The following is a 25,196-nucleotide window of genomic DNA, read 5'->3' as shown; positions in this document are numbered from 1 at the left end:
TCTTCGTTTTGTGCTTCCTTCCGTTTTCAATTTCTTTCTACATGTTCACGTTGTCGGTGGGGATGAGGGGGCAGGGGGTAGTGGGGCCATCCTGGCTTTTCTTATTTTATTTTTGCATATTTTGAGCTGCCATCCGAATGACATTTCTGCTGGCTTATGCCTTCGAACGTGAGGAGTCGCATAAACTGCATCTGTCTTTTGTGAATCGCCCTTTTCTTCCCGGCTCTCTGCATCTCTCTTCCTTTTTGGCTCTGTGTGCCAAGGACTTTGCAGCGAATTAATTTCCTGGCCTGTGATCGGGGTCAGCCGCCTTTAGCCTGCGACAGTGAGCTTCGTTCGGAAATGTGCAGCAAGTAATTGTGTGCGGTATTTGATTGTGGCCAGCGCTTAATTGAAATCTAATTTAATTTATGGCCCCCGAAACACAAACATCACAAATATTTGCACACGAGGCGGACGGACGAGCTTTAATTGGAATGCCTGCAAAGGCCCAGCAAGGGCCAAGTCAACTTTAACGCATGACCTGTCAAATGGAAGTCGCTGGTCCGGCAGTAATTCATAATAATACGAGACGAGCCATGTATACATTAATACAATAATTTATCGATTTTTCATGCGAGCATAATTCCCTCACGCATCCGCACAGTAATAATGGAATCGGTAAGGGATGAGGATGTGGATGTGGATGGGGATGGAGATGGAGATGGGGATGGAGATGACTTCCGCTTTGTTTGCCTTCGATGTCAATAAAAATATGTGAAACAGTCTGTCCCGGCAACTTCATAATCATTGACGAATCAAGAATGAGTGCGTGACCGAAGCAAAAGTTGTGATTCGAATTAGGTGGACTTAGCTATGATGCTACACAGGAAAAAAAAGGACAGCACTTAGAATGCGTGCTATCAATTTATTTTCAGTTAAATCTAGAAATCATTCGAGTTTTGCTTAGGAGTTTGTGTTAGGGTGTTTAGCATTTAATTTCGAAGCAATTGGTTTTGTGGCACCCGCCTATATCCATTAGCCATATCGATGTAATAATCAAAGTAGTCCTGGTGTACCAAAGTCATAAAAACAATTTCCATCACGCTGCCATCTCTGAGGCTTACGGCTGAGTGATTGGCAAAACCGCAGGGGCGAGGACAACCAGGACATCGTCCTAATGGCCCATTGACAATTATGGCGCTACTAAATCTTGGCCAGCAGGGACACGGCCAACTGGAGGCCAAGAAAGCCGGGCAAAGTGGAGTGGTGAGGGGGGGCAGCTGAGTCAGAGCCAAAGCAAACATGGCCCATGTCATATGCACAGGACAGGGACAAGGATAGGGATCGGGATCGGGAACCGGGCACCCGATGACTCCAACTGGTTGGGGTCGTCTTTGTTTGTTTGCGGGGGCAGCGATTCAGGAAGGACTCCATGGATTTCATGGTGCTTGGGTGGGGAGCAGCGGGGAATATAGGGTATAGAGGTAATATAGGGAATAGAGATTGGGGTTCGGCTCAGGAGCTTGCATATTATTCAATTAAAATCGCACAGCCATTAAGCTTGTACGGACAACTGTCAGCCACACGCACGCAATCAATGTCAACACGCACACACTGCCCCCCACTCTGAATGGCAAAGGAAACATGCACACACACACACACTCGCACACACACACACACTTGCGAAGCGGAGACTGCTTGGTGGGAGTGCGTTAATAGAACTCAGACTCGCATAAATGTCAGCTACAAGATTTGATGGCCCCGGGTTAAAACTAAGTCCTTGCATATGCGTGTCTGAAGAGCTGGCTGTTCAAGTGTGGGTGAGTGAGTGTGTGTGTGTGGGGGAGTGGGTGTGTGGGTGTGCGGGTGAGTGGGTGAGTGTGTGTGGACTGGCAGCAAAAATTGGACAAGATGGGCATGCTTTAAATTTATGGGCTACAGTGAACGCTGCCTGCAAAGGAGGCCTAGCTGATTTTCCACTGAGAAATGATTAAAAAATATACTCAGCACTTCTTTCGCTTCAATTTTGCACACGATTAAGCCACCATGGATGGTCTTCTACCCGAACTCCTGGAGTGTTCTGTGTTTTTCTCCAGCATATAGGGCAAATTAAGACGAAGCACCGAACACCTCCACATGTCACTTGTGAAAAGAGTATTTTTGCCTCATCTGGCGACTCGTCCTTGCAGCCAGCCACATACAAGAAAAGTTTTTCGTCTGCTCAGAGCCCGAAAATGCCGTGCTTCTCGAAGGAAAACAAGGTGGAAAAGCGAAGGAAAAGAAAACTGCTGGCCCCCAATGAACTTTTGCATGAGAACGAAAACAGGGGGGGTGGAAATGGGAACGAGACCTGCTGTCAGTGGCGTTAAGTGGCGCCCAACGAAGACGCAGCATCAGCAGTGCCACGCCCCCTGGCAACCCCATCCCCCCAAGGACGCCCACCTCATGACCTGCCTGCTGGGTCGTAGATAGCGAGCGGAGAATAAGGAAATATATAAAAGTGCAGGGCTTCATTCAGCGAAAAAATGGGTTTCATTTCGAAATTTTAAATATCCCTAATTCATCTGGAATTCAGTGCTTAAATATATCTTCAGACTCTCTTTAGCTACGATGCGCAATGAAAAAGTTAAGTACAAAGGCAAATGCTTTTCTTTAAATAAAATGCAGCTCAGCTTTATTTCGCTGTGTACGCCAGCAATGTAGCCTTATTTTTACGGCTATCGTTTCAATTTTTATGGCTTAAGTTGTTGTAAATTTAGTTAGAAGTAGAGTAGAGTTCAGCTTTATCATCTGCCGGTCGCGTCCCCTCAAGCAATCGAGTTCTGTGGGGGAATCGATACGCGGCGGCAACAACTGGGGCTGCGTGTCCGTCCGCCATTCTATTAGCCGTCAAGCGGAAAATTTAATACTGTTTATTTACACAATTTTCCAGTTTTCCAGTTACCCGGCGCTTGTACCTTTACTTTGGCCGCGTTTTCGGTTACGTAATGCGGTCTTCTCCTTAGTTTACATCCTGTCTCTAAGTTGGACCTCCTTTTCAGCGGTTGCGGTGGCTGGGAGTCCTGTAACCACACTAATACACTAACTCACTAACTCACGCACACACACACGCTCGCCTCACCTGTTTCCATTCACACTTTGTGTGGAATATACGAGTTAACAGTACATTTGCCTTAGTATTTATGCGCCGATAAACAGGCAGGACGACAACCAGGATCCCACTTCGCCTGGGGGCATGTCCTGTGCGTTTAGGCGCTGCGTTTGTTATTCAATTTGGCCGACCAACACCTGCAAATGTTGGCACAACACCTGCCTAGTCGGCTTAACCCCCGCTGATTAACGTGCTAATTTCAGGCATCCGAAAGGTCAGAGGAGCGATCTTAACCCTAGAAAGTACAAGAACTCAATTTGAGCAACGATAAGAAACTTGAAGGTCTATTAATATTGATGGCCAGCAAATTCATTCATTAATTGTTAAAGGAACGATAAACTCTTTAAATGGGGTGTATTATCTAAACACAGATAAGGGGAACTTAAACAGGATTTGCTGGCTGTCAGGGAGTGTTGATATCATATTTTGTGGGCCTATGTATCTTTTTTTTAAGTTTTCACTAAAAAGAACAAAGCCCTTCAGGCAGGCTTCCTTTTATCGGAGCTGTCATTCAAATATGTTGGTTTAAAATCTATAATATTCTGAAATCTCATATGATGACCTGCTTAAGGCAAGTGTGGGTTTCATAATTACAAACATGATTTAAAACCACATGGCAAAAGCATTTAAAAGACTTATATTACACGAAATCTCTCAGAACTCCAGGTGTAAGAGCATTTAAAGATAAAACGTAAAAGTAATAATGGATTAGAGTTGGCAATTTAATTGCGATGCGCCGAGAGCATCGCTCAATCTTTATTGGCCCCCATTTATTTATTATCGCCCTTCGCTTTCGGTACATTTATTCGAGCAATTTTTGTCTGCTGTGGCAGCCGACGCATAAATAATAAAAGAACTCCGGATCCGGAGCCCAAGCGATGCCATGTGCACGGCGGCGAATGCAAATCCGGAGTGGAAGAGTACGGGGAATAGCACGGCAAGGAATACGGAAGCTAAGCTGAAAGTGGAGTGAAGAGGAGCAGAGGGGGAATTTATGCAAAATCACGTATGCCGGGGCATAAAAAATAAAGCACGAAAGACTATAAATAATGCAACAGCCGAAATGCAATGCAATTGCAGAGGCAGCCATGGAAGTTATTTCGGGGCTAGAATAAACATTGTGGAGCCAGGTGACTAGGCAAACACAGAAAGCACATCCCCACACCCACATCCTCATCCCGATTCCGATTTCGAATCCATGTCAGACAGGACACTCCGACCCAGTTTTCCAGCACGGCGTTAATCTTTTTTATGTGCACTGTGCTCCCGGGTCGCCGAGATTCAATATGAGATACTCAGATACTCGTACTTCTAGAAAGGCCCCGGGCCCTTCAATTTTATACAACATTTGGGCGGCTGTCATTTTGGGGCTGAGTGGCACTTCGTGTTTGCCTTTATTGGGTTCATCAAATGGCCGACAGCAGCAGTCGAGCAGTGAGCATATGTGGGATGATAGTTGGCATAGATACTCCGATGCTTGCCACTTTCTAATAACCCAGTGATTGAACCCCATCTTTCTTACCCTCTCCTTCCATACATTGCAGATTGAACGAGGTGAGTGCGTGAATTTGACTATGGAGCCCTTGGGGATTTGGAATCCACTCGAGCGAGGAGCGGCAGAAAAATTTGACTCTAGATTAGGCCATAAAAATACGCATTAAGCTGTCTGGAAGAGATAACTTCATATGAATTTATTGACATTTCTGTTTGGTCGGTCAGTTGGACTGGCCACTTGTTTGCCCAAAAGAAAGAGTCCCTCCTTTCGAGGCAAAAACCTCGCTCCTTTGTGCCCAACTGAGCATGAAAAGGCCAACATCCGTTGCGGCTAATGTGCCTGTGGGCAGGAGATGGAAAAAGTGGCAGTTCGAGGGTCCTTTGTGTGAATGCGGCGACTAAGAAATACATAAATAAATTAGTTACGTGCCTGCCAGTGGACCTTTTGCTGGCCCAATATGAGATAGAAATATGTTTACCTCCAGTATTTGTACACCTTGATGGACAAATTCCCATGATCTTTGTTGCCTTGGGTGTGTGGGAATCACTTTAATGTATTTTGGTTGTCTATGGAGAAGTTTGTTCAATTCAGGAAGGAACTTCCCAGAACAAAGTATTTGAAATATTATTTTTCCTAGTTAAAAATGAAGTTTTCAAACTCGAATGGCTGTTGATGATGATATTCTAGACTGTTATACAATATTTCAGGGTGCCACCTCCAGGTAAAACTATTTCACACAGGTTTGCTCTACAAATTTAACTTGCTCTTCTCTGTGGAAGTTTAAATGTATGTCAAAGGAAACCAAATACACGAATACCAAATATTGAATTTTGGTAAAAGTTTTCTGTGGTGCAAAGGTGCTAGCCAAATGGTTGTTCCACCTTGCTGGCCAAATTTAATGAGTGTGGATGGGACACGCGGTTTTGGTTACCGAATGCTAAGGATCCTTGTAATGCTCAAAGGTGATATATGAAGGGGTTTTTGCCGTTGCTGACCAACATTAAATCACGAGCTGGACAACGCTTAACTATGTGGTTGCGCTTCATAAATTTTGTTTATTCATTTGTTTCACTTTTGCAGTCCTTGTCCGGCTTCACTTTGCTGCGGTCCCGCTGTTTTTCTTCATTTTTTTTTTTCCATTTTTCTCCATTTTTCGTATATATTTTTGCTGGTTTTTTGTAGCTGCTTTTGTCTGTTGGCTGTTGGTCAATTATTCAGACCGAAACGCTTGTGGTCAGCACAGTGTGTGCATAAAGGCGGCACAGCGCAGAATGGCTGGGGAAGTAGGGCATTTAAATGGCTTAAAGGGGTCTAAAATGGGAAAAGCGGGTAAAACGTGGCAAGGCGGGGTAAAGCGGGGTAAGGCGGGAGCAGGGAACCCAACGAGACGTGTGACTGTTGACGGGCTTGTGTAAATTGCATAAACTTGGTAAATGTGCAAAAAGTGTTGCTCGCTTTTGTGCGACAGGCCGGGAAGGACCTGTTCCATCAACAGGTGGGGTCTGCTCTGAGCAAGGAACAGGAATAAGGACAGGGAGAGGGACAGGTATGCCACCCACCTTGGCAGTCAGTTCATTATGTGGCCAGCACTGGGTGTTTACCTAGGACCCTCTTTGCTGGCCCTCAGCCCCTTGGCTGTTTACTGTGGTGTCAGTCATTGGGTTGGTCACTCGACTGCAGCTCCAAGTCCTTGGGCACACTGCTCGCATCCTGTGACCACATCCTGTCGTCGGCACGCTGACCGAATGTCCGTCCTTGTCCACTGACGAAGGAACGCCTTGCTCCGACTTATTGTTTGGTTATGTGCACAGAGAGGAAATGTTGTGATTTAATGCTGCCTTTAAAAGTCATTGTAAGGTGGTCTTAATCAATTGGTAACCAAAAGTAAGCTTTAAAATCCATCGCTTATTGATGTGCTGTGCAAATGATATGCAAAGCCGCCTGTGAATGTGTTATTGGTAACATTTTCGCCTCAGTGCAGCACTCATACGACTTCGGCCAGGAGCAAGGCATTATAACGCCAGGACGAGGAAGCCGAAGAGTTGCTCCTTCCCAACGAAGGACGACGAACAAAGGGCTATGTTGTGCCGTGTGCTCGTCAAATGCTTGGGTGGCTGTGTGCATGTTGGGGCACAAGAAATCAAGCGTAATGAAGCCCCAGACGAAGGACAGACAAAGGATTGCCCTGCTCTCGCCCGGCCCATTGAAAATTCAACGAAATGATAATAGATAAGCCGCTTGACACTAACACGCTTACGCACTCAAGGAGTGTGTTTTGATTTCGGCCCAAAAGGTGTGCAAAAAGAGCAGTGCTTACCATTTCCCATTTTCCCATTTCCCCATTACCCATTACCTATTACTCCTGTTTCCCATTTTCCACTTTCCCTGCGAAAACAGTGACCATTTGGAGCGGAAACATGCTACCGGATTAGCTGCGAATTAGTTATTGTAATTGAGCGCTACAAGACAGTTGTTAATGGACAGGCAGCTCGTTGTCTCCAGAGGAATGTACTGTACTGGAGCAAGTAATAGCAAGTTATAGTGGTGGAGTAGAAACACAGAAACACCAGAACACCAGGTGGCTGGTGGGGGTTTTTAAATGGTATTCTGCATTCCGGGGAAACTTTTAAGTGGTCAAGTTTTAAGTGGGCCCGCCAAAAGTTTGCTGAATTCAGTGGAAAGCTGAAATGCCAGGAAAACGGAAAAGCAATCTGAGGAAACGACAGCTTAGGCAATACTTTTAGTATAACTTTTCGACGGACGCTTCTCCCTTTTTGCCTGCTAGTCCATTACACATTTAATGACAAGTTGTTTACTTTTTGTCCGCATAAATTACATACGTGTAGCACTGAGTGAACTAGGGGTGGCTGGTTTGTATCGGCCATAACAATGAAAATCATAAGCTAATTGCCATAAAAGAGGAAAATTTTAAGGGAACGTCAAAGGCAAGACACGAAAATCGCTGCAGGAAATGATGTGACGTGAGGCTTTGTTTTGTTTGTTTGCTGTTTTGCTGCTTGGCTGGTTGATGGTTTGTTGGTGTATTTTTTTATTTTTATTTTTTTTTGCCCAGTTTACCCTTTGCTGTCCAGAGCAGCAGCCATAATAACAATATAACGAAATGTTTTCCAGGGTCAGGGGCCGGATCGAGTTAAGCTTTGTTGTTTTGGCCACAGCAACATCATTGAAATTGACTTCATTATTATTTTATAGTCTTGGCCTTAAGTTTTGCCAGCTCTGCTTTTTATGGCTTTTTATCAAATCTTACATTGTGGTGCTCGTGGCACGTTTTGCCCTGATGGTCTGCTCGTCGTCGTTGTGTTCATCTCCTCATCTCATCTCCTCTTCCTTTTGCTTATTAAAATCCGGCCCCAGGACCTGCTCTATATGCTCCATGGGCTCTATGCGTGCACAGGATGTACAAGGATATACAAGTCGGGATGCGAGCCTGGGGCCAAACTGATGTAATGCATTTGCAACAGTCCCTGTCTTGAGCACAAAAGCCAAGGAACTAAGTGGAGGCACCATTAGCAGAACAGTGCAAAGTGGAGCCATTAGGGGCGACTTCGATTACAAACGGATTTTCTTGGCTGTCTCAGTGGCACTGGTTCTTAAATCACAGGGAAGCGTTTCACTTAATTGGAATCAAAGTACTTGCATATATGACTGAATCTTGTATCTCAATAGGAAGAGTAGAGTAGAGAGTAGAGTTAATGTAGAGTAGAGTTAGAGTTAGAGTTAATGACCGCTTTATACTCACCTTATAATTGCCAGAGGATCTATAACTAATGGAGTTTTCTAGTTGTTTATAATCTAGGTGTACCCCCTCCGCACTCGATCCGCCTTGGTCACTCTATTTGCCGCATTACTCCGCAGGGTTTTCCATTTTCCGAGTGTCACTTGCCATTTGCCAGTCACTTATGCGCTCTCCTCATTTGCACGTGTGCCACTATTCGCTTTCATGTTTCCTACAGCCATTATGTAAATTTTTTATCGCCATTTCGGTGTGCAGCATTTTTAGTTTAGTTTTTGTGAGCAGTGAGTAGACAGCTTAAGTCGAATGCTTTCCACATTTTCACATTTTCACATTTCCACTTCCGACCCCGCAACACCCACTTTCCCTTGTCTTTGTCTTTGTTTGTTTATGAGCATTAACGCACACCCACTTGCACACGAGCACTCTTGGCGGGTTTTTTGTTTTTTTGTTTTTTTGGGTCACTTTCAAAGCTCTTGGCGTTTTTCAAGTGGTTTTAGCACACACTCGAAATAATTTCGTGTGTGGAATTTGCTGCTGGCGCGGCGCTATCAATGCGATTAAAAAACAATTACACTTGTGACACTAATGGCGCAGGCACACACACACACATTTAAAGCTTCATGATCGCATATAGTATGCACCATACCATATATCGTATACGTGTGTATATGCCACATGAATATTTGCCTTTTATACAGTTTTTATATTTATTTCACACCAAAAGCAAAAAGCAGAGCCTGTCTGTTCGTGGCATCTGCGAAAAAAGCGCTCGATTTGTTTACACGCCAGTGGCTGCTGGCCGGATAACCACATCAAAAATAAACAACAAATTCAAAATTGATTTCCAAAATCAAAATAAACAAAGTCCCCCATGCTCTGCATTTCATTTCGCTGGCTTTAAAGCTCTTTAAACTAATTGCCATCCAAAAGGGAAAGGGAAATGGAATGGGGGCCCTAATGGCGAAGGCTAATGGCTGGCCGACATCTTGCGGCATTATTAACATGATTGCCACGAGGACCGCATGCCGAGTCCTTTGAGGGCTTCGAGAGGCAGGGCTTATCAATGAATCACCAAAGCATGTGATTGATGATTTGATGTGTACGGTGTATATGTGTAGTATAGTGTCGCTCCATTTCCAGCCCGTCTCAGCACAGCCGAATGTGGCTTCTCTGGCGAGGATTAGGTGCCCACGCAGAATCGAAACAAATACCAGGAATCCCGGATACCAAGATTCTTCCTCTTTAAGGCAATGACAGCTCACATATGCATATTTGCGAGTATTTGCCCGGGTTCGTGTGTGTATTGCTCGGTCCAAGGCAGATTAAAAGTGAAGAGCCTGCATAAACTTTTGCTTCCTGCTATCTGAATGCGCATACCCTTACTGGGCCACAAATAATCCTATGACCAAATACAAATTTCATGCTAATTTTAGCTGCATTAGCATAGGAATTATTACAAAAGCTGCCTTGGGATTTGCCCAGGTGAAACTCACAAGAACTGTGGCAATGATTCACCTGCTCTATTTATTTAAATCAGGAGATTTGTCAGTTGCTCTGTTTACATAAACAATTATCATGGCTTTAAATTTAGCTCCTATGGCGTGCATATTAGTATTAGTATATTTTCCTATTCATTGGGTAAATCTCACGTCAATTTCCACTTGGTCGTTTAATCTACTTGATTCCACTTGCAGTTGACTAAAGCTGCTAAACTACTGAATTATTAAAAGTAATGAAAGACCTTTGTGCAGTCGCGTGCTGGCAATTGGCCATTTAATTATTTAAAGTGCTTGCCTGATGAATGGGAGAGTGTAGTATAGTAACTCAATTAGCCACATTCAAATACCCAACACTCGCTGGGCTCAAAAGTCAGCGAAATCGCGCTATAATATTCGGTTGACATTTGCGGTTATCTTCGATGCCAAGGGACGAAGGGTATTAACCAGTCAGCTTTCCCATAGCATTTCCCACTCATTTCTTGCTGTTTGCCGACAGCAACCGCCATCATCATCAGCAGCTGTTTGGGCTTCCGCCATTCGCTCGTCGGCGGCTTCAGAAGCTTCGTCAGACTTTTTCACACTTTTTCAGACTTTTTCAGACTTTGGGCCCCATACTCATAGCTGTTAGCTGGTACTACAGTTGAGTTCCACACACACATGCTTACGATTCCAGCCCCTCGCATTTCTAGACCAGAATGTTTACACATACGCGCGATTTTCTTTTAACAATTCATCAAATGCGCTAAGCGCGCACAAAAACTTTGACACTCGACGTTTTCTGTGTTTGAAAAGGGGAATTGTCCCCCATTTCTCCCCTCCCCCCTTCCCTCACCTCACACAAAAAAAGCCATATCAATCATCGCCCAAAGTGCGTGGCTGTTGGACACCTTTTGCAGGTGAGACGTGGAGACGGTGCGAGGCTTTAAAATATTTATTCTACTTTGCCGGGAAATGTTGAAGGCTAAATACAATAACTCAAAGTGATTTGCAGGTAGAAAGAGCCCGCCATTATTTGCATGTTCCCTCGATTCCCCGTCGCCCGTCGCTCTAACCATGCATTATTTATTTGCCTTGCGCAATTTGTTTTCTGCAGACAATCGAGTGAGGAATTTGTTGCCGACGTTTGGCAATTAGTTGGGGTGTTGGCCAAAATTGCAGGCCTTTCAAGGGCGGAGCTCCAAACCTCGAAAGCTGCTGAAGCTGAAACTGAGGCTGAAACTCGCATTTGCATAATTATCTGGCTGGCTTACTTAATGCCAATAATCCGCGCTGGTTCATCGACAACATTGCGTATACGCCACGTATGCGCACCGCAACGCAAATATGGGCTAATTCTATTTATTTTCTCTGCAGCTCTGTCATTTAATTAGTGTAAACAGTTTTTGGGCCCGGCCTTGCTGCTGCGCCAATAAGCTTATTTCAACTTAATTACTTATTAAATGCAAGGGCAGTTAGACATGTGTGTGAGTGCGTGTTGCACCCAGCTGATTTATGTAAATTAATTAAATAAACACCTGTGGCCAGTGGCCAGTGGCCAACTGCATGTGCGCGGATTTATCTTCCAAAGGCCTTCAGGGGTCTGTTTTTCACTAATACTCGTAGTCTGCCAAAGTTGGCCTAGAACTAGCCAACTGTCTCTCGTGATTCGGCCCAATTTAGCCGCCATCTAATTGCAGCTCCCTGATTTATATCGAATGTCAACTGGATCAAGTCCATAAATTCGTTGGAGCCGCCTTGCGTGGCAACTTCGCATTCGGGGACTTGGCCCCACTTGGCTTATTCCCGGGCGATAAGTCCTGCTGCTGCTGCTGCTACTGCTCCTGAAAGTCCTTCGAAGCAGTCAAGTGTGCGCATGATTTATTTTCATTAAAAACTTCTTTTTGCGGCTGCTTAAGCAGCGAAACTTTTCGCGCCGCTCACTTCATAAAGCAGAAAAGTGGAAAACTCAACTGAAAGAGCCGCGAAAATTTTAATCTGCACATTATCAAGTTGCGCAGCCCACACAATGAAGCCTTCTCCCTCTCTTCTGAGTGCAATCATTAATATCCAGCTTAATTTTTGGGCTCCTGAAATGTGGCTAATGTAGTACAATCAACGACCCCGTTCGTTAAGCTTAAAAAATGGCTGCAAAATTTACAAAATTTACAAAATGTACAAAAAAGCGCCAGCCAGCGAGAGCCCCACGAAATCTAAATTCATTTGTTTGCCTGTCCCCAGGGAAATGCGTGCGTGAGGTTGCAGTATTGTAATGGCAGATTGCCATTGCATTGGCACGCGATCATTAGTCAAGGAGCAGGCAGTGCAGGAACTGCAACCTGACACTCGATGAAAGCGAAATGGAGTAGTTCCCTGGAAAAAGAGCCTTCGTGGGGGGAAAATCAAGATACTGCACCCTGTTCACAACTCAGCGCAGAAGTGTTGGGAGCTACCAACGATTTGTCTTTAATTTCTGCTGAGCTGTATTCAATTTATTTATTTGATATGTTGCTAAATCGGATCTATTTGAAATTGGAGTTTGGATTTCCAAATAATGGAGACGAGCTTAAGGCCAGATAGTTTGGTTTTAATTAAGGATATAGTCGTCTCTCCTGTTCGTGAACTGTAAGTAAAAAAGACACCCATTCGCAACTTCGAACTGAATGTGACAACGTTGGTAGATTGAAATTGCTTTCTAATCGGCAGCCAAGGACGATGCAATTAGTAACTGATTTAACTGAGGTAAAAGTCGGAGTAACTTTTGTTTTTTGTTTCGCACTCAACGCTCGGTTTTCGCCCGGAATTTTCCGTGCTTCCATTGCGTGAGTTGTCAGGGCGTTGGCAAATTAAAAGTTCTCATTCTATTATTTGATTGCCAGGCCAGTGCCAAAGCCAAAGCGAGTTTTTATATAAATTAGTTTGCTGGAACTGCTACTGGCGCTTGCTAATTAGACAAGGAAAAGTTGGACTTGTCCAGGTGTGTAAAGCCGCAACTTTCCGTTCAATTGCGAAACTTTCAAGCCCGTAGCCCGAAGCCCCAAAGTCGCACCGATTTCCCCATTGTTGGCAGCAACGTCCATCTGGCCTATTCGTATTTCGAATACATATATACTAAATAAATTTCCCCCCAACTGCGACATAATTATGTGGCGGCAATTTGCATTGCGCCCCCAACACAATAACCATAAAACGCCGTAACAATCGGCCAAGAACGCCGCCAACGAAAGCCAAACAAAGGTGCCGAGTTCAGCGGTGCAGCAGTTATTTCAACACCTTTATGGCGGTGTTTCTACATTTGTTAACCGCAAACATACACTGCAAGAAAAGCATTTACCGGGGTGTCTAAAGGTAAATCTTGAGTTAGCACCTAAACGATATGAGCTGCTGGAAAACTAAAGTGGAATAGAGTCTTTGTTGAACAGAACTGCATTTTTGATATATCTGGATTTAATCTATTATTAATCTTTTGCTCAGTGTAGGGAGCTGGCCACTATGGGTCTGGCTTTAGTTCTGGCCAATGACCAGGGCAAGTGGCTTTGTGTTGTACTGTGTTGTACTACTAGAATCCATCGGCCGACATGCAAAGCGAACGGTGTTCGGGGCAGCTACGTGGAAGTACATTTACAAACCGTAGATAGACATCTGAAGATAAAGCAAATTGCTGGGCTACAAAATCGTTAACTGTAATTTACCGCATTTGAAATGTTGGCCATTCGCCATTCAACATTCTACATTCAACATTCTCGCTTCTAGATTTTCGCTTCTCGATTCCCTGATTCTCCTTGCAGTTATGAATAGTCGAGTTGTTGGGCAGGTGGCGACTTTAACTGTGTTAGTGAGGCAGTTTTGAGGAAAACGGCGCAGGTAATTGAGGCGTACGAGTCGTACAAAGTCGGATATCGGAGGTGGTTGTAATGGGTAGCACTTGAGAGCCACTTGCGAGCCGAGAATTAGCCACCGAGCCGCTCAGTGGCCAGAAATGCAAATGAGGGCCAGAAATGAGCCGCTTCCCCACATCCAACCCCCATATTAATCATACGCACTGTGGCCGGCGTCGCCTAATTTACACAAAGTGCAATCAGCGCAGCTATGCAAACTCACGCCCCTCCAGACACTCAAGTGCAGTTCCAAATTCCAAATTCCAAATTGAAAGCGTGCCAGTTTGGGCTGTCGCATATCAGCAAACAGCAAATGGAATGTGTGGGTAGCAGGGAAACAGGGAAACAGCCCACAGAATCGTCGTGAATGCCCAATTCATCTCGATTCGCAAGTGTGCAATAAGTTTGCGCCACAACTATAATATAGCTGCTGTCAAACGTAATGAAAGAGCATGTGGCCGACTAAGAGGCCTATGAGAACACGCTTCCAATGTGTATTTCAAGTGGCACTTTAGAATAGAGACCTTAAGTAAATTTCTTGTATATAACATAATGCTAGTATCTAAACATCTAATATCTGATAGCTAAGAAGTGGAGGAGTGAATCGACAGAACAGTTTAGTAAGTGCTTTTTTTTATCACCCCAGAGAAATCTTTAAACAAGAGTTAATGTAATATGCATCTTTATGTCGTGCACTATGAAATTAGCTTCCGCGACTGCCGTGTAGTGAAAATTAGCGGGCAGAGTTCAAGTGCTCCGTTGGGGAAACTAAACAGTTCAGTTGGCTGTGGAAGTCGAGTCTGGAAAGGTCAAAAGTCGTGCCAATTCATTCTAAATTCAGCTTTCCAGGCGAGAGCAAGTCAGCCCCCACATTCGTCTGCTCATTTTCGAAAGGATATGCCCCGTCAACGCTCGGAAAGTCCGCGATCCACAGGATCGATGCGCCGCCAAAGCAGTCGGAGCAGCCATGTCTTCGCCACCAAGACGCCACGTGGCAGCAGCAAGGATCTGCCGGCAGTGCAGCAGCCCAAGAAGGAATCCCTGCCAGCTGCAGCTCCTGCTGCCTCGGCAGCGCCCTCCACAGAGGCAAAGGGTCCCACGGCAGGTGAAAGGTTCAAGGACATGGCCACCACCGCTGCTGGCGTGGCAGCAGGATCGGCTGTGGGTCACGCTGTGGGCGCAGGACTCACCGGAATGTTCCAGGGGCGTGGTCAGGCCGCAGCCCCGGCAAAGGAGCAGCCTCAGCAGGAGGCTGCGCCATCGGCAGCTCGATCTCAACTGGTGGAGGATGGACCCTGCGCCTTCGAGCTGAGGCAGTTCCTCAAGTGCACCGAGGACAACAGTGGGGATCTCTCCGCTTGCAGGGAGTTCAACGAGGCAATGCAGCAGTGTCGGCGGCGCTACAACGTCTGAGACTCAATGCAAAGGTGATCCGGATCAGAGAAGCTAATCACAGAGTTATTCTAGCACATATATATTGATATAGCGATATATGGCTACCTGAAAATAGACATTTTTCGAAAAATACAGCATATTACGGTGCAAATTCAAAAATGCAAACTTTTTTACACCCGTAGAAACGTTCTAAACAATCGCCAATCGATTCTGAAAAATTTGAATTTTTTTCGATTTTTGCAAAAAATGATGATGGTACCCCTTACAAAAAAGTCAAAATTTTGAAAAAAAATTTTTTTCTAAAATTTTAAAATTATGATTGCTGAAGTCAAGAAATGAAAAAAAAATGCATTCCCCGACTTTGGAGGTCGAGTTTGTGAAATTAGAGGCCAAAATGTCTTCGGAAAACGGAAAATACACATATTGTTATTCCCAACTAAATTATGATATTCCTCGTTGCTTTTTGTGCCTCGGATTGGTGCCATTTTTCAATTTCGATTAACAATTTGAGCAATTGCCTTCAATTTTTTACAAGGACCCCTTCAGCGGGGCAGAAAGCGTCTTCGGAAGGAGAAGGAAATTAATTGGCATTATGCGGGCAGCCATCAACCAGAACGCAGATCCATCCAACTCATCCCCGAGCTGCAGGCCATCCATCTTGCTTGCGAAACATTATTGATGTTGATTGATATATAAACAGTGGCTGGTACCGAACCGAAAGAGTAGAAAGTAGGGCCGATTAAGTTGTAGCCAAAACAATAAACAACATGAAATAAGCATTGCCTAGACTCCTTCGCCACTTTTTTTGCAAACTGAAAGCTGAATGCTGAAAGTGGCAGCAGCTGCTGTCACATTTATTCACATGGCGGCGGCACACAATTTTCAGCGAGCAAATATAATTTGCTTAAATATTCATAACAGAGTGAGTGGAAATTGTGTAGTGCTGATGAACACGAACTCTGCCATAAAGGGGGAATTTGCCACCCTGCAGCATTAAATACAGCATCAATCAGGCGGCATTTGCAGCGGGTCTGTTTTCGGTTTTCTGCGGTTGGCAATAATTTAATGAAATATTCCGTTTGCCCCATGAACTCGCTGCCAAAATTCAGCATATGGGGCACTGCGTAATTCGAATTAGGCCCAAACTTTTGGCAGTTCGGCTAATTGCCGCTGTGTTTTCGCCACTACACCCCCAAAAAGCCAAAATAGTCACAACTCTAGCATGCTGGCAGCCAATTAAAGAATTTCCGTTGCACTCGCTAAAAGCGAAGAGTTTTGACTTTGTCGAAAGCTCTTGCCATTCGAAATACTCTTCGGGTAAAGCAATTTGCTATGCGGTTCCACCAGCCACCTAAATCCGAAATCCATTTTGTTAATGTTTTCTGGGATGTTCATCAAGGCCCTTCGCTTGTTTAATTCAAAAGGTTGCGAGCAGTGCGGAAAAAGTAAAGACAACAGAAAAACTAAACTTGTTAAATTTGTTTAGACCAAAAAAGAATAAATCAGCACAGATTAGTCGGTGTTAGTTTGCTGCATCTCATCGCTAGTTTCCATATTATTCGGGTGACATTGTTTTTTTAAAGCTTCAATTTTTTTCAGTGTATTTCGAGGGCCACATATCCCCACCAGCTAAGCCCCCCTCCTTGGTGGAATTTTAAAAGGGAAGCCAGCTGGAGTTGTGTATTTGTATTGCTTTTATACCTCTCGCGTTTGCCGACAAATTCATTATGTGTTTGTAATTAGTGCGGGAAATGGGAAATGGGAAAAGCAAACGCAAAAAGTGAGAAGTGAGAAGGGAAAACAAATTATAATCCCTTTTTTCGTCCTCGCTGCAGGGTGCTGGCCACTGGCCGCCAGGTGGCGCTCTCGCATGCACTTAGCAATTAGCTGGCAGGGAATGCAATATAAATTAGCTGTCAAAGCTGCTAAAAAGGATACCCAGAGCAGGCCAGGTGTCTATGAGTTAGCCATCAAAACGCCATATGTGTCATTCGAAATTCTACTCTACCGTTTGGAAGTAAACCCGATTTAGCTCATCTTGAAATATACATAAATTTGAAGCGCAGAAAAGAAGGGGAAATATGCCGCGCAGACAGAGAAGTGCTTCGGTCAGACCAAGTTGCACCAACTATTCGTCGCCGGTGCTGTTCACCGCCAAGAGTACCGAAATGGTCTTCAAGGATGCGGCCGCCCATGCCGTGGGCGTGGCAGCGGGATCAGCCGTGGGCCATGCCATCGGATCCGGAATAACCGGGTTGTTCAGACGACGTGGCCAGCAGCCGCATCACAGTGATTTGGTGGAGGAAGGTCCTTGCGCCAAGGAAATGAGGCAGTTCCTCAAGTGCACCGAGGAAAACGACGATCTCAGTGTGTGCAAGGAGTTCAAAGATGCAGTGCGCCGATGCCACCGCGAATACAATATTTAGGACGAACAAACAGAGGGGATTTTAATTTGTCAAATTTTAAGACGTTCATGCTGAGCTAAATAAGTTTCTCGCAAGAAAATTTAAGTTTTTAAAATTGCTGTTTTAATTATTTAGCCTGCCCAGCTTTGAATAGTAAGTATAGAGATTCTATCGCTTACACCAAGGATAATAAGAAGCTCATTGCTAAGCAGACATTTATTGGAGCTCCGCTGCCATGTCATTGTCACTCTAATCTGCGCACCAGAGCCCGAAAACCCTTTTCCAATCATTAAACATTCCATTTTGTCCTTGGGTCCAATTTGAATAGACTTCAGCACTTCCAATCAAGTTCAGGCGATGTGGGTGCGCAATTAAAATGCTTTATGACAGGTCGGTCCTTCGTCCTTGAGCTTCCCCCTTTTCTTGTGTGTTTTTTTTTTTACCACTTTAAAGCTGCCCCATTGTCACATGCTCGCTGCTCCTTTGGCGCTGTTATTTTTCGTCATTCTCAGTTAATTGTGATTTTGTTTACTGTCGTCCTTGTCCCTCCAGTTGCTCCTGTTTCTGCTGTCTCTGCTGTCTCCTGTCGCTCGACCCCTTGTCAGGATCTCGGCTTTGTTTGCCTTTCTACTTTGTCTGTGGATCCGGGCGCATATTTACTTTAATTTTGTTTTGTTATGTTACTTCGCCACCGCCCAAAAATGAAAGCCCACTCCCCACCGATTTCAGCGTCGAACGCGCTTTTCTCCTCGCTTTGAGCGCTTTTGTTTCGCATTTTCGCGTTTTTCCGTCTTTTTTTCCCCTTTATTTTTTGTTTTTTTTTTGGTTTTTTTTGGTGGGTCGCAAACTTTTTCATTTCGCTTTTTTATCTGCTTGGCTTGCGCGCAATTAAGCCAGCGAAATGTTTTTGGCCACGTCAAGGCGACGACGCTGACATTGAGGACCCCGGCGAGAATACCCTTTTTAATTTCAAGCATATTTTTGCAGCAGCAAACTCCTTGGAGCAGTTACACAGTCAAGCCTGCCTAACCGGAACCACTTGCCGCTTATGCCATACTAAATAGCATTTCAATCATTTTAGTACGTCGTTACCACTAAATGCCACATTAAAAGCACACATTCGCTGAAGCATTCCGCAAATATAAATGCAAATGCAGACTGCCTTTAAGCTGAGCTGTTAAATTCGCGTTTTCTATCTATAAAAATAGACACATAACTGCCATTAAATTCTCTAAAGTTGTTAAAGTTTCCAGCCAATTGCCTCTTTATTTTTACGAGTCCAAGCAAATCGCACTTGAGCAAGCTGAACTGTACGTTGGCAGCTGTCCTAAGCGCTTTGTCTGGCTTAATGAAAACAAATTAAATTTTGGCCAGCAGCAGCGCGCCTAATAAATATTTATTATGTGCTCAAAACTTGCCCGGCTCACATGCTCCTAAAGAGGGCTTCCTGCTGCCCCCCAGCTCCCGCTGATCTGGCACATCCTGGCCGAAAAGCTGGTCCTGGCAGCAAGGACCTCCCACTGCGGTCAGCGGAACTGGACGACAGGAGGTTGTGAACTGGGATCTGACAAGGCAGTCAGGTCAAGCCATAATTGCGTCCAATTAAGAGTCCTTGAATTGGAAACTAGTGCCACCATTTCAATTACCACTGAACCACTTCATGTTCCCATTGTGTGCTTTTGCTTATGAAGTTGTCATGTATAATTAAAGTTTTCTTATTAATTTCATTTCTTTGCAATATCATTACATACCTGTCATTACGCAGCGCAACTTCTGATGTGAAATATGATGTGCGGCTGGCAAAAAGCGGGAAAACACATTAAGAACGAGATGGCAAAATCCAACACACAATTCCAGCCAGATGCAGATGGATTTGCAGTTGCAGTTGCAGTTGCAGTTGCATTCGCAGGTGACGGGTGCAACAGCAAAAGCGTTTCATTGATTGCCTCTTTTTGTTGCCACCGAATTTTCCTGTTTCCATTGTGCCTTTTCACGCTTTTCCCTCTTTTCCCGCCCAAAGAAAGCACTGCGGGTGGAAAAGGGAGCGGGGAAAAGTGTGAAATTCGATATGGCAAACACGCATTCAACTGCGAATCAGCCGTGTTTTAACTCTTTATTGTGGTGTATATACCGGGAAAATTTCCGAAGAATACTTTACCCATTTTCAACACTGAATTGATTTGATCAGGAATTTACTTCATGTTGTGTGCACATGGAAAACTTATTAAATTTGCTTAAAAAGTTAAGCCCCATTTTGGTGTTTCTATGTACATATATGCATGCCCGATTACTGCGCATTTTTCAGTGTAATGGTCGCCTGCGTGTGTTTTTGTGTGTGCATGGGGGCATGGGGGCGTGGCCACAGGAAAAAGGAAAAGCGAGGAAAACCGGCTGCGGGCAAACAATGAGAAATGGCTGGTCCACCTGCTTCACTGTTCCACTGGCCACACAAAGTCGGTGTGTGTGTATGTTTGGTGTATGGTGTATGGAGTATGGTGAGCACTTTCCACTGGCTCACCGAGCAGAACGTGTTTAATTTAATTCCCCGGGCAGCGCGCTCCATGGACACTTGGGCAAATCGCATAAAATGCTAATAAAAATCAAATCAATTTCACAAGTGGTCGGGCGATGGGACGGTGGGGCAGTGGGGCGTGCAATGCACTAAATTGCATCAAAATCGTGTAACCAAATTGGTTGAATGGCCAGTAAGTGCATTAGTTTTGAGCGCATCTGTCAAATATCAAATTGATGTGCAGCAAACTGTGGCGAAAGCTCTACAGTTGAAGGGCTGCAAGGTTGCTGCGCTGCGGAGCTGCAAAGCAATGCGGGCGGCGGAAACGGAAATGCATTTCCGAAAACCGGAAATGCACTGCATACGAATTGCAAATGGCGTCCAGCAAATCCAGCAAGTGGCGACCCATGAATATGGAGTGGGACCAGCAGAATTGCTTTGCAGGCAGCCCGAGGACCCGAAAAGTTGGTAATGCCAGCATGTGGACCAAGTTGCGGTCCAATAAATATTTCAGCAACACAACTTTCCGGCGCTTGGGAGTTCATTAAAGATGGGAGAACTAAATTTAAATTGCTGGCCCCGTTTGGCCAACTCCTTGCCTGCTCTTTGTCCATTTGCATTTGCATATTAATTAAACCCTACAGCCGAAAGGTCAAAATACCAAAATGCCAGGCCAAAAAACCATAAGCTGACCACACACAAACACACCACACACACCACACACACACACACACACACACCACACACACACAGCATACACACACTCAGCTGCCAGCTGCTTCATTAGATGGCGAGGCATATTTTTGGGGCGAAACGCCCACAAAAGCACAACAACTGAGCCCAGTTTAAGCCCATAAAAATTTAATTTCGCCTTGACAATGGGCGTATGGGCCAACAATTTGCCGTCAGCCGAAATTTATCCTACTCACCCCCTCTCCGCCGCCACAATGTGTCACTTAAATATCAATTTAATTTCCATAATAAAGCCAGCGCCTCCAGGACATTTCCCCATTTTCCCCCGGGGGATTTTCCCTATGATTGACAGTTTGTTTAGCCGCGCAGGACGCGAAGGGAAAACAGCCGAAAAGTAGTTGACAGAACATTGATTGAAATAAGTAGATCAAATAGGTATTATTAGAACGTACGGAATTTCAGTAGCGAAACAATCGTGCAGCCTTGGTTAATTGTATTTACCCAGCTCTCATCGCCCGAGGGAAAAAAGGAGAAAGGGGAGCAGGACCTTAGCCTTTTCAGAGTGGAGTTTGTTTAGTTGTGATTAAGGAAATTTAGCTGATTGCAATGCAAATACGTATTAACTTTATCGCAGCTTACTCCAGCACGCCCAGTGGGCGGAAATCACTTATATAACATCAATATTAGCATGCCAAAGGTATATAAATAACTCGATTTGATGGTAAATTCACAAAGCTAATGAGTCAGCCGGTAAAACAATTTAAAAACTTTATGTACTCGACTGAAATGGATTTTTATGGAAATTACAGCTACGAAGAATTAAACCAAATAGTTGACATTAAATGGAATATGTGTGCGTTTAAACCTACTTATCGTAGGAACACATATTACTGCACGGAAATGAATTCAGTATTGCATTGCACAAAAATGTATGCACAAGTATGCAGTGTATCAACATAAAGGCAGTGCAAACGAAACAATAGAGCAAACTTAAAAGTCCATTAAAAATGCTTAAGCGACTTCATAAAGTCGGCAGACCGCTTCAACTTGGTGACATTTGGGGGAAAGTGCGGGAAATGGAAAGTGGAAAAGTGGATGTGGATGTGGATGTGGGTGACTGGACTGCATAAAACTCAGCTAACCCAGCTGAGCTGAACCGAACTGAACCCACAGACATATAGCGTACACTTGATGAACTGCTGCTATGAACCGAAAACATATAAATCTGTAAATAGTTCTTACTAGTTATAAAATCTCAAAAAATAATTCATTAATATATAATTTGGATAGCCAAAAAACCCTTTTAGTTGTATGTTAACATTAAATTTACTTGTGAATAACCTTTTTTCTCAGTGCTCTGTGTTCGCCGACAATAAATAGAAATCTCAATTTACGATGCGTTAGTTGAGCTGCCGTTCTGTATTTTTCCGAGAGGGCTTGGTGGTTACTAATGCCACTAGGACCTCGCTGTTCCTGCTGACTGGTGGGTGGTTGGTGGATGGTAGTGGGTGGTGGGTTGTGGGTGGTGGGCGGAAGCGGGCGCAGTGTCCTTGCTGCGGGCCAAAACCCACTTGCCGCTCTAATGGCATTTGTGATGGCTGCGGTTATAGTCGTCGTCGCCGTCGCCGTTGACGATGACGATGATGTTGATTGGCGATTCGCCGGCGCATGCAAGGATATGTCTCCATCTCCAGCTCGATGTCCCGATGTCCTGTGGAAAGTGCACAACGGGTGCTTATATGTTGACATTAAAAACTTTGCTCCACTGGTGCGAAACCGAAACCAAAACTTAACCGACGCAGAGTTCAATTATGGCATAAAAGTTCGCGTCTCTCGCCAAAGTTTTTCACTCCGCTAATACGTGACATAATTTGTGGTAATACAATTGGATGGGTCAGAATGTTAGCAGATTGGTGGCAGACAGTAGTTCTCTGGGCTTCTTATCGAATGACATCCAGACAGATACAATGTTTGCAACTTCTCTATAACGACGAAGAAGAGCGCCTCAATTAGCGCCCACTTCCGTTCCGAGCAGTCGAGCGAGTTCGAAGGGGAAATTGCTGGCTTTTCTTCGGCGAAAATTAGCGGAAAAACTCAACCGCAAATGCGCTTGCCAGCGCAGTAAGCCGCCTTTCTTCTGGTCAAGACAATTCCGGCCAGATGCTCAAGGACTTGCGCTGCAGCGAAGAGCGGCAACCTCAGCTAATTGGTCCTTGAATGCAAAGTGGTAGTAACTCAATTGGATTGTGGTCGGGATAAGCACAAAAGGACCAGTTCTTTATTCGCCACTTGCCTAGCTTGTTAAATTGCAATTGTCAGACCTGAAAAAAAGGTAAGGATTTTATGAAGTTAATGCTAGGATGGAATTTATTTGCATTATGCAAATTTATGCTGCTGTTTTTTAGCCGTACGCCGAATGTTAAAGGCAGCCAATTAAACATTAATTTTCCGCTGCTGGCATAAATCATAAATTCCCCTGATACAAACTTATTCATACATTGTCAAGTTGAACTCCAACGTGTGTAATTTGATTTTGCTGAATTTTTTCCATTACGACAGCCTGTAGATATAAATGGTTTGAAAATCAACAGCAAATCGAAAGAATTCGAAATATTTAAATAATTAAATTAGTTCAATGTATAAATTAATGCACACATTTTTATGCAGTAAATGCAGCAAAGAATTTATTATTCCATTATAGCACTGATAGCTAATGATAAGTTTTGGCATCGTTTAAACCTTTTTTTTCTGCTTTTTAAGCCAGGTTTTGTGGCCAACATTTAACATTTGATGGTTCAGAGTTTGATGTGCTTAAAATGTGCAACAATTTCGCTTTCGCCCGAAACCATTTTCCGTTTTCCCTCTGAAAGTGACAGCGCATAACTTTCCGCAAATTGCTGCATCATTTCAGCTTCTTTGGGTAAACTATTTCAGCTCGGGCCTCGCATAAATATGAATTTACAAATTTACATGCCACTAAAAAAGCAACAAACTTTTACTCTGTGTGTTTTTTTTTTAGCTGCAGCTATGCGGGGCCTGCAAGGACATTTTTCGGAGGAGCGGCGGAAAAGTGCGGAAAAGCCCTCAGAAAATAGGCGCAAAAGTCTGCGCCGAGATAAAGCTTTGTTGTTTCTCCCCTTGACAAGCCGCACTTTTGTTGCTGTGCCTCTTGTTTGATGTTGTTGTTGTTCTTGTTGCTGTTTTTGTTATTGTTGCGGCTCTGGTGGAACGCATAAAAGTTTTTAATTAAATTCCCCTGCCAAGCCAGGAGCCACTTGTTGTGCTTGGAGGAGCACGGGGCGCGGGCAAAGAGTTCACTTGGTGACAAGTTTGCATAAAGTAGTAAAAAAGCTATTTTTATACCGCTAAGGGGTTCGGTGCACTGCGAGAAACGGGGCCCCACTAATCACACGTTTCAGTAGCTTCGCATACGCTTTGAACTCTTTTGGCTTGGCTCCTGAAACTCTTGAAACTGCTACGGATTAAAATTCATAGTTAAAAGTTTTACATACACAAAAATCCATTCTTTTTTACAGTGCATCAAGCCAGGCTTGGGCAGTAGAAGTTTTCAACATATGGGGGAAAGTTTTCAAATCTTTTGACGAACAGCTGAAGAAGCTGAAAATATTGCACTTAGCCTAGTGAACTTCAATGCTCTGGCAATTAACATAATCAAAATGTATTTTCTTTCTCGAAACTTCTGGCCTGAGAAATCATTTTCATATATTTTCTGCAATTTTCCACTTCAATCAGCAGTGGGCAAATGGAATTGCAGCTGGAATTGCTGGCCATCGGAATCAATTTGGAAACGTTTAAATTGCATATTCCTTCCTTCCTTCATCTCCAGACTGTTTGCCAAGCGCCTGGGGCTCCTCATTGGGGCATCCTTGGAGTCCGGATGCTCGGAGCAGTTGCAACAGGCAGCCGGCTCCTCCGACATCCTTTTGCCTTCTGCTGACGCATCCTTTGGCTCCGTCCTGCCGCAACAAGTGTCCGTTTGCCGTGTCCTGTCCTGCTTTGGAAGGACTCCATGGGGTGGCAGCTGTTGCTCCTCGGCTGCTGTTTGCATTTTCATGGTACACTGCCTCGGGCGAGTCAATGTTGCTTTTTGGGCCGCTCAATTAAGCGGGACTTCTGGGAAAACGCCATGGAAAAGCCTATTAACGCAGCAGCCATTATTTCATTAAAAATATAGTACAGAATAACGTTTAATATAAATTAAACTGCAGTCTTTAAAGAGTTGCATACTTAGTTCCAGGAATGTGCTGCAAGCGTACGATAGTTTTATCTATAACTTATTTCCAACTAAAAAGCTTCACTATGATCTTCCTTGTAGCAATATATAGTTTTATTATCCTTATTAAAATTTAACTAAAGTGTTTCTAGTGTTCAGTTTAGCTTACTCTGCGATTTAGCGGTCAGCATGACAAGTGGTTAAAGTTTGCGGACCGCT

The 25,196-nt window shown here is 44.3% G+C and overlaps 3 protein-coding genes and 1 long non-coding RNA gene across 4 annotated transcripts in view; 3 read left to right on the top strand and 1 right to left on the bottom strand.

Moving 5' to 3' along the window:
* LOC120452771 (5-hydroxytryptamine receptor 1) overlaps nucleotides 1–25,196 on the top strand; it is a 50,583-nt gene that overhangs the window by 10,555 nt on the left and 14,832 nt on the right. The window lies entirely within an intron of this gene.
* Nucleotides 4,797–5,245, bottom strand: LOC120452774. Its single transcript, XR_005616500.1, has 2 exons — nucleotides 5,107–5,245; nucleotides 4,797–5,025 (listed from the first exon to the last, which is right to left on the bottom strand). It is a non-coding gene; the product is annotated as an uncharacterized LOC120452774 (long non-coding RNA).
* On the top strand, nucleotides 14,550–15,910 carry LOC120452772 (coiled-coil-helix-coiled-coil-helix domain-containing protein 10, mitochondrial). Its single transcript, XM_039637161.2, has one exon. The coding sequence runs from the start codon at nucleotides 14,636–14,638 to the stop codon at nucleotides 15,149–15,151; it is 516 nt and encodes a 171-aa protein (XP_039493095.1). The 5' UTR covers nucleotides 14,550–14,635; the 3' UTR covers nucleotides 15,152–15,910.
* LOC120452773 (coiled-coil-helix-coiled-coil-helix domain-containing protein 10, mitochondrial) lies at nucleotides 17,103–17,653 on the top strand. Its single transcript, XM_039637162.2, has one exon. The coding sequence runs from the start codon at nucleotides 17,215–17,217 to the stop codon at nucleotides 17,557–17,559; it is 345 nt and encodes a 114-aa protein (XP_039493096.1). The 5' UTR covers nucleotides 17,103–17,214; the 3' UTR covers nucleotides 17,560–17,653.

The sequence above is a fragment of the Drosophila santomea genome, chromosome 3R (genome assembly GCF_016746245.2).
Source record: "Drosophila santomea strain STO CAGO 1482 chromosome 3R, Prin_Dsan_1.1, whole genome shotgun sequence".
NCBI classification, from domain to species: Eukaryota; Metazoa; Arthropoda; class Insecta; order Diptera; family Drosophilidae; genus Drosophila; species Drosophila santomea.
Note: the sequence above shows the minus strand (reverse complement) of the source record. Positions and strands in the feature narration are given on the sequence as shown.

Excerpts from the sequence above, each read along its gene's own strand:
- LOC120452772 (XM_039637161.2), top strand. The coding sequence starts at position 14,636 with ATGCCCCGTCAACGCTCGGAAAGTCCGCGATCCACAGGATCGATGCGC.
- LOC120452773 (XM_039637162.2), top strand. The coding sequence starts at position 17,215 with ATGCCGCGCAGACAGAGAAGTGCTTCGGTCAGACCAAGTTGCACCAAC.